This window comes from Capsicum annuum, chromosome 4 (genome assembly GCF_002878395.1).
Source record: "Capsicum annuum cultivar UCD-10X-F1 chromosome 4, UCD10Xv1.1, whole genome shotgun sequence".
Taxonomy (NCBI): Eukaryota; Viridiplantae; Streptophyta; class Magnoliopsida; order Solanales; family Solanaceae; genus Capsicum; species Capsicum annuum.
The window spans coordinates 196754491-196764070 of NC_061114.1; the positions used below are offsets into that span (position 1 = coordinate 196754491).

Sequence of the window (9580 nt, forward strand, 5' to 3'; positions counted from 1 at the left end):
TAACCTTCGTATGGAACCATCGATGGGCAAATTCCGATATAAATAAAATAAAATAAAATTAATTCCATATAAATAAGACCAATACACGTACTTGAATACGCCAATATATGTACTTGAATACGGGGTGTTACATGGTTGTTGTTTCCGCGAGCTCGACGTGAAGGCATTTTCCGTCATAAGAACGCACGAATTAACTGCAGAAGGAAATAGTTGTAAGCATGATAGACTCTTGTAGAAAGAAAGAAACGACTTTTCCTAGAATGCCCCGCAACCTCTTGATCATAGGTATGGCACGCTACACACCGATGCTCAAGACTCTACGTAATGTGGCTTGTCAGACTCCCTATGACTCTTCACAACCTTAGGCTCTGATACCAAGTTTGTAATGCCCCGAAATATCATCCCGAGATGCCACATGGTGCCCAAGGCTACACGTAGCCTCAAGCTAACCCTTTAAGCCAAAACACTACCCTTGGGTTCCAACATAACAACATACACGCTACGCTAAGGATATATATATAAGTACATATCATATCACATCGCACATGCCACGGAATATTGCTAGACTGTACATATATGGAATGTCTATACACAAACCAACCCAACAATACACTAGTCTGACATAGCCTCTATAGAGCAAAATCAACGAGCCATTGGGACAAACCCCAAACTGACTCAACAGACCAAAGGGATCATAAAACAACAGCACCAAAACTAGCAACTTGGTCCTCGAACCATGAGGACTCACTACTGAAGGAACGTAGATGCGGCACTCGGATATCACTGTCGCGGCTGCGGCTGAGTATCTGAACTTACATCATGGTAAGAATGTAGCCCATAGAGAAATATGTGGGTCAGCACAAGATACGTACGGAGTATGTGGGGCACATGCAAAATATAAATAATATCATAAATTTTGTAAAAACGTACATACGGACCATAATGACACACCTGGCTTGAGTGACATTGAATCATGCAACTCATAACATCTTAGATAGGAAATGTAGGAGAAAAACCTCATAAATCATTATAGATCATCATAGGCAACTTCACTTACCACATCAAAACTCAGAGTGACTCGGTATTTCAATAAACTTGACTCTTATGGACAGGGGAGTTTCCTATAACCGACAACCCCACTATCTTTTCACCAAAACATTATTTTACCTTAACCATCATTATATCATAAATATGATGCATTGAAATTCAAACTCAACATCGTATTCATATAAAGACGTATTAGGTAATAAATCGATGAGATTTGAATCCAACATAATTGATGCGACTTGAACCCAACATCATATCATTATAGTTTTTAACAATGTTGTTCGAAACAGATATAAGGATCAAATAATCTCAAACCAAATTAATTCTCTCAGATCTAATATACAATTGATTGTGTATATAAAAAAAAAAGAAAACCTTAAGATCTTTAACATAAAATAAAATAAGTTTACTGGACTACTATTGAACTAATGTAAAAGTGATCCAGTAATATATTATCACAATTTACAAAAAATCGTCCGAATTATTAATCTGAGAAAATAAAAATACGTGACTAAGCATCAATTTTCTTTTTCTTTTCTAAACTGAAAATTAATTTAAAAACATGCAAAAGTAATGGCCATACATATGCTGGTGATGTAATTGTCAATTAACTTAAGAGTTTCATCATGGTATTTTAAGAATAAATATAACTTTTTAATAAAATAAGTGTTAGGGCTAAATTGATTTCTTACCATACCAAAGATTTAAGCTTACCGTACAGATCTCAATTGGTAAGAGACTTCATGCTGATGACATGTTATAGAATATAAAGTAAGAACGAGAATAAATAGAGAGAAAAGAGAAGAGAGATCATAAGATGATTGATTATACAATAAACAAAACCCTTCTATTTATAAGAAAAAATACTCTTAGATTCTGACTAAAAGACATATACTTTAAATTTCGAGAGATATCAACTAATCTTATTAAATTATGATAGACATTATATTTATAACAAAATTAAAGTATTGTCAAGAAAGGAGAGATTTTTTTTTTTTAAATGGATTAAACAAAAAAAGTAGATTATTTAAAAAAAAGGAGAAAGTAATGTTTTTTTAATTTAATAATATGGTCTATTAATATGGGACAAAACTATTACGAGACTAATACGGGAGGAAGTATTTGATATCTTCAATTATGATTACCAAAGACCTTATTTTAAAGTCCGAAAATAGAAGAAAGCAACGGCGATCCTTTTCCGTCCAAAGCGAACTTGAGTTGTATGTAAAACCCTAATCACTATCTCCATTAATTTCTAATGCCCAATTAATAATTGTTAACTCTCCTGCAGTGCCTTCTCTAATTCTTCTCTTTGATTTTGTTGTGTTTTTTTTTTTTTTCCATGATTATTTGCTTCCCATGTTAGTCAATTTGTCCCCCTCCCAAAAAAAAAAAATACTTCTTATAATATTGTCAACACTTAATTTTGTCGAAGCAGTCTTAGGGGAAGTTTTGGGATAAAATTTGAGATTAACTTAATTTCATGGTTGGTGTGAGGTATTTGATAATTTCGATACTATTTTATTCAGCTTTTTATATTAAAATGGTGAGATTAGTATACCATATGAAAGGTGTTATAAACAGTTCCATGGGATATCGCTGCTTGTCTCATTCGGTGTATCAAGCAACTCTATGTTGCTTGGATAGTACAAAAATTCTGTCGCATCTGTGTCAGATCCTTCAAAAATGCGCTACTTTTGGAGGATCGGATACTCACAAGACAACATTTTTGAAGACTCCGAACAACGTAGGTTTTTAGCTTGCAAACTTTGTCCTAAAGAATCCTTATGAACAAGCGATTTCAATTTCCAATCATCTCAAATCAATTAATATTGAATATTTTGCACCCAAGGGTGTGGTCTTGGTGGTCAATGAAGGGTGAGAACCATGAAGCCGCAGGTTCAAGTTACAACTGAGAGAAAAAACACTAGGGGTTGAGAGGGTGTCGGTTGCAGTAGGGGGCGTTCCTTATTTGGGTTTGTAGTTTCTTGTTCGTGGGTTGTGTGTTGTCTATGGTTTTGGATATATAGTTTCATTAGTTGCTTGTGGCACTAGTATCGGATATATAATTTCAGTAGTAGCTTGTGGCACTAGTATTATCTTGTGGCTAGCGGTAGTTTATTTTGCCTGTATAAGTTTATTGCATTTATGTTTTGTTGCTATACTGTTATTGGTTCTAAGCCGAGAGTCTATCAGAAATAGCCTCTCTACTTCTCTTGAGGTAGTGGTATGGTCTGCGTACACTTTACCCTCCCCAAACCCCACTAGGTGGGAATACACGGGTTATACAGGGTATGTTGTTGCTGTTGTTGTAATCTTACCCTTGGTGGATAGAGTTATGTGGTATCTGTTTCTGGTGAGAGATGACAGGTATCATGTGAAATTGGTCAAGGTGCGTGTAAGCTAATCCGAACACCACGATTATAAAAAAAATAAAAAATTATATTACATATTTCAAAAATCCAACCAAGTTCGTATAGCTCAGGATTTTTTGTGAGAACCAAGCTTTTGTTACTCCTTATATTTTAGTTTATTTGTCTTACTTTCCTTTTATAGTCTGTTTCAGAAAGAATGTCGTCTCTCTTTTTGGCAACTCCTTAGTTTTAACTTTCCACATGGCATAGTAAGGACACAAGATTAGAATTCATTTTTGGTACATTCTACTTATTTTTAATTTAAGACTACAAGATTCAAAAGTCTTTCTTTACTTTCTTAAATTCCATGTCAAGTCAAAACCATACATTTTAACTGAAATAGGGGAGTATTAGTAATTGTAAAATCCAATTTATTCCATGTCTCCGTCAATACAGCCATTGAGTTAAAAATTACTATGTAAGGGAACTTGATCTTTTTTGGTTGACTGGTAGTATAGTAAACAATCTTTGTCTGCCAAGATCTTAAGTTACATCTAGAGTAGGTTGTGGTACTTAAGAATATTGTTGTCCATGCCTTCATTTTTTGAAGCTGATCCGTGCCTTCATCTTTAGTTATATTACTTTTTTTTTTCCGGTCAGACGTGCTTCAAAGTTTATAAGGTCAACAAAATCATCTTGTTAAAATCTTTGTACTCTGCAAGCAATGCCACTTTGAGCACAATTTATTTATTTCTGGAGTGAATCATGCAATTGCAATGGTTTCTGGTTTGTCATATATTTTAGTGCTGAATATAGTTTTGAGGCTATTACACTATTTTCCTTCCTCATTCTTTGGCATTTCTGGGTTTGTTTGTGCTGATTCTAGTATAATGTTCTATTATTTCCAGGATACAATGCCATAATTCTGTTACTCATGGTTTTTTGGATGGTGTTATCTTGATGGCATGCTCCTTGAGAAAAGCTAGTGCAGTTTGCTCCATTTTCAGGAAAAGCTACTCTTCCATTGTTGTTGTCGCTTCACATGCCTTCAGATTGACCTGCAATAGCACGTGTGTGCCCCACTATTTGGGAACAGAGTCCTCTATTTATAATCCAGGAGGTGTGATGTTTTCTCGGCAGTTCTGTTCCAGTAGAGAGCCAGAGACGTTATCTTGGGGAGTGTCGTCTGATATTGTTTTGCTGGGAAAACTTGAAAGTGCATTGAGGAATCACAACTTGGAGGAGGCTTGGGAAACCTACAGAGATTTTAAACGTCTTTACGGTTTTCCTGATCCCTTACTTGTAGATAAGCTTCTTACTGAGTTATCGTACTCATCCGATTCTAGGTGGCTTAAAAAGGCATGCAATATGGTAGGGTCTATTTTGAAAGAGAAAAGAGAGTTGATACGCAAAGAGCTATTGACCAAGCTCTGCCTATCATTGGGTAGAGCTCAAATGCCCGTTCAAGCATCATCAATTCTCAGACTGATGTTTGTCAAAGGAATTCTCCCACCAATTGACATGCTAGGGATGATAATATTTCACATGGTGAAGACTGATATTGGAATGATTTTGTCATCTAACATTTTGATTGAGATATATGGCAACAGTCAACGATTAACCTCAAAGAAATCCACTTGCACGGAGTTAAATAAATATGATACACTTCTTTTTAATCTTGTTCTTGATGCTTGTGCAAGATTTGGATCATCCAATAAAGGCCATCAGATTATTGAGTTAATGACCCAAGTTGGAGTGGCAGCTGATGCTCATACTATTTCAATTATTTCCCTGATCCATGAGATGAATGGTATGCGGGATGAATTAAAGAAATTTAAGAAGCATATAGATCGGGTTTCAGCTTCATTGGTTTCCAACTATCAGCAATTCTATGAAAGTCTCCTGAGTTTACATTTCAAGTTTAATGATATTGATGCTGCTTCTGATCTTGTACAAGATATTTATGGATTTCAAGTGTTGCATCATGAGCAAATAGATAAGACACAACCACCTAAACTGTGCATTGTTGCTATCGGCTCCGATAATCTGAGGATGGGATTGAAATTACAAATTTTTCCTCATTCATTATCAAGGGAGTCTGTTTTCTATGTGGGACGTAATCAGGTGCTTGTTGTGAATAAGAATGGGAAACTTGTCCTTAGCAACAGAGCATTAGCCAGGCTTATTATACAGTACAAGAAGAGTGGGAGAACTGATGACCTATCAAAGCTTCTCTGTAGTATCCAGAAGAAGGGCTCAGTTGAATCTAGCAGAATGTGCTCTGATGTGGTTGCTGCTTGCATTTGCATGGGTTGGCTTGAAACTGCTCATGATATTTTGGATGATTTGTATTCTGAAGGAAGTCCGCTGAACACTAGTTCATACATGTCTCTGTTGACTGCATATTGCAACAACAATAAGCTAAGGGAGGCGGAGGCACTGCTAAAGCAATTAAGAAAATCAGATGTGGTCATAAATGCATCTGATCCATTGTTAGCTCCTGCATCTATGTGTGAACTGGAAAATGGAAGCAAGAATAAGAAAGAATTAGTTTGTGTGGAGAAAGGGGAGCTGGCTTACCATATTGTTGAAGAAATGAGAGCAGAAGAAAATGACGCGTCATTTATGATGCATGATTTAAATTCTTCTATCTACTTTTTTATGAAGGCTCACATGGTTGAAGATGCTGTAAGGGCTTACCGGAAAATGCAGGCAATGAAGATCCATCCTACAGTGTCAACTTTCATGAATCTGCTTAATGGGTATTCTTCTTTAGGGATGTATCGTGAAATTACAATCTTGTGGGGAGATATTAAAAGGAATATGGAAAGTCGTAAGAACTTGAGTACCAGGGATTTATACGAGTTCTTGCTGTTGAATTTTCTTCGAGGTGGTTATTTTCATAGGGTGATGGAGGTTATTGGTTTGATGAAAGAAAATGGCATGTATTTGGACAAGTGGATGTATAGACGTGAGTTCTTGAAATATCACAAGGGTCTTTACCTAAGGATAAAAGTATCTGATGCTACCAATGACAAACAAATTCAGAGGATTGAGCATGTGAGGCGCTTTAGGAAGTGGGTTGGCCTGGATTAGTTCTTTTGGGTATCAATGAATATACTTCTTGCACAATGGGAAAAAAAAAATCAAGAAAATATTGAGCCATCCTTTGCCAAATTTGACAGGCTTCTCTCCATTTTTGTCCACCTGAGAAGTGTAGTACCTCTGGGGTGGGGTCTCAGTTTAATTGTAAATTATGTATTTCACCCAAAGACAATGTTCCAGGAAAGGATATCTTTCTCTTCAATTGTTCCATCGGGTATTGTATCTCTAATAGGTCAGTGCTCTTTAGCACGTGCGGCAGATTGTTGAATGTGACTCGCATCTCAGTTTTTTGCTTTGTCAAAAATAATGAAGTTACGAAATTGTAAGTGTGGCAAGAATTCATACTTGTCAATATGGGAAGGTATGAAATCTCTCTGATTGAAGGAATAACCATGCAATTTATTTCATTTATGTTCTTTCCTTTTATTTACATGCTTAATTTGACCCTGCTGCCCTGCAGATAAAATTTAAAGGATCAGGGAACTGTATTCTGATTGGCACTTCAGATGCGATTTTCTGCTCCTTGAGTCGGAATTGATACTCCGGCATGCATGGAAATTGACAACTAACATGGCTCTGGTGTCTACTCCAAGCCTGTAGCTATCTGTCATGGAGCTGAATAAGTTGTAATGGAGATTGGACCGCTAGGTATGTTTAGCCAGAACCACCTGCCTCTATCTGTACATTATCATTGCTATGTTGAGATATTAGTATGTCTGTAGCTGATATTCAGTTCTCCTAGTTCCTGAGCCGGGGGTCTATCGGAAACAACCTCTCTACTTCATTTGAGGTAGTGGTATGGACTGCGTACACTTTACCCTCCTCTGACCCCACTTTGTGGGAATACACGGGGTGTGTTGTTGTTGTATATCCTTGAACTTGACCATCTTTCGGATCATAAATACAAATAAATCATCAAAGAGCACTCGGTGGGAATACATCTTCATTTATAGGTGATGGAAGAAGGGATCTCGATGTACTTGGGAACTTTGCTCATTGATGTCATTCTAGGTTATAGTAAACTGTACGTAATATTTCTTACTCTGTTGATTAGAATGGAAATTGCTAAAAGTTGGGGTCTCCTCTAGATCAACTATTATTTTCGAGATGTTTGATTTCACTAGTTGGATGGACCTATGTGCTTTTTGATGGAACTGTGTCTACCCGTGGTGTATGGCGATTCTTAGAAGCCTTTGGCTAATGTTTTCTTCTTGTATCTTTGTTCTTACCTCTTCCAACTTTTCCCCATCACTTCCAATTTGCAGATACAACACAGAATGTAGAGCCTCCCACATTCGTCCCTTGTTGCGACCATGTCAGTCCGAGTTCCGGGGAAGTATCGGAAGAAAATTTGGACCTATACAACACTGAGAGTGGACCTATATGCTGATGATTTATACACAAAATCAGTTGCCTTCGTAAAAAAAAAGGTATTCTGAACCAATTTTTCATCTTGTTGGTAAATATGTGCATAGCTTGATGACTAACGACACTATTGTCCCCACACTTTCAAAAGTTACTTGTGAGATATTTCTAAAAGTTTAGTCATCATTTGAAGAATCGACTCAATAAGTTAGTAATTCTAGTAAGGCGGAATGGTGTACTGGATCTTTGTACGTATCTGAGTTTGTAAAATGGACGCCTTTACTTAGCCCTTTGTCATCTGAACTCCTTAATCCATCAAAACACAAGATTCTAAACTCTTCCTACCATGTGTGCAACTCACTTGCCCTAAAATAATTACACGTCAGATTCACGTCACATAAATTAATGTCATGTCATAAGTATCGTCATTAGTTACTTTTAAAAATTATTAATGAATAATATTAAATAAAAAATAAAATATAAAATTTAAAAATTATTTTTAAAATAAAATTCATATTTCTCACCTTCCTCCACCTTCCCAAACCCATAACCACCATCTCAACCTCCCCCAACCCACAACCACAGAAAACACAATCCTCCGCCTCCCTCACGCCATTTTCCTTTCCTTTACTCTTCTATACAACAAGTAGAATAATAATCAATACTCCATTCATTAAAAATATCAAAAAAAAAAAAACACCCACCTCCAATTTCATCTTTCCTTTCTTCCTTTTCAAAAATGTTTATTTTTTTTATATGTATATCTATTTTCATGAAAAAAAAAATGATTTACAAAGAAAATAAGTGGCGCAATTTATAAAGAAAAATAGGTGGTTGTGTTATCTGAGTGAATATTGGGGTTTAAATTTACTTGGCGGGGTGTGGGGATGGGGTGGGAGTTGCATTGTGAAGTGGGTTTTTGTTTGGGTGGGGTGGGGTTGATGTTCGATGAAGAAGAAAAGAGTAGTAGGTGGGTGGGAGCCTGAAAAACAAGAAGAATGTGTGTGTGAGTTGGGGTTGGGGGGAGGGGGTCTGAAGAACGAGCCGGGGAGGGCTTGCGGCAGGTGGCTATGTGTGGGGTGGGGGTGGGGTGGGGTCTGAGGGCTGAAGAACGAATGGAGCAGGGCTTGTGGCGGTTGGCTAGGTGTGGTGGGTGGGGAGGGTCAAAGAAGAAATGTTTAGGATTTTGTTTTTTTTTCTTTTTTCTAAATTTATTATTGTTTTTTTTTAAATGCAAAATATTGGTTTCACAAGCTTGAAAACACGTGCAAATACGTATTTTTCCAGCTCAACAGCATTAATGCAACATAAGGGTGTTAAGTGGGTTGGACTGAGTCAACCCGAAATCGGCCCATTAAATTTATCCAGGTTGTGGATTGGGCTGGGTCCGGGTTGGGGTTAAGTGGGCCGGGCCGGTTCGGATTCAACAGTAAAATTTTTAAAAATAGCTCTAATCCGGCCCACTTAACCCAGCCCGATTAAAAATCCTGTTAAATCCGGTCAAAAATAATAAAAAAAAAGTTTTTTCAATATACTCTATATATACCCATTTATATACATTTTAAATACGTTAAACAATATATATACACTATATATATAGTATATACTGCATTAGAATTTAAAAAATAATAAATACACAATTACACATATATACGCACCATTCAGTGTATATGTACTACTTTAAAGTTGGCCAAACCCATCGTTGACCC

At 36.6% G+C, this 9580-nt stretch overlaps 1 protein-coding gene across 2 annotated transcripts; it reads left to right on the top strand.

Annotated features, from left to right (window-relative positions):
- Positions 1-2157: 2157 nt before the first annotated feature.
- Positions 2158-8168, top strand: LOC107867611 (pentatricopeptide repeat-containing protein At4g17616). Of its 2 annotated transcripts, none has more exons than XM_016713921.2 (4): positions 2158-2267; positions 4310-6867; positions 6967-7154; positions 7772-8168. In XM_016713921.2, exons 1-2 carry the CDS (start codon positions 2185-2187, stop codon positions 6495-6497), a joined length of 2271 nt encoding a protein of 756 aa, XP_016569407.2. In that variant the 5' UTR covers positions 2158-2184; the 3' UTR covers positions 6498-6867; positions 6967-7154; positions 7772-8168. The 2 variants fall into 2 exon arrangements, with proteins under 2 accessions (XP_016569407.2, XP_016569410.2); XM_016713924.2 differs by having other exon boundaries at positions 2164-2271.
- The last annotated feature ends 1412 nt before the right edge of the window (positions 8169-9580 follow it).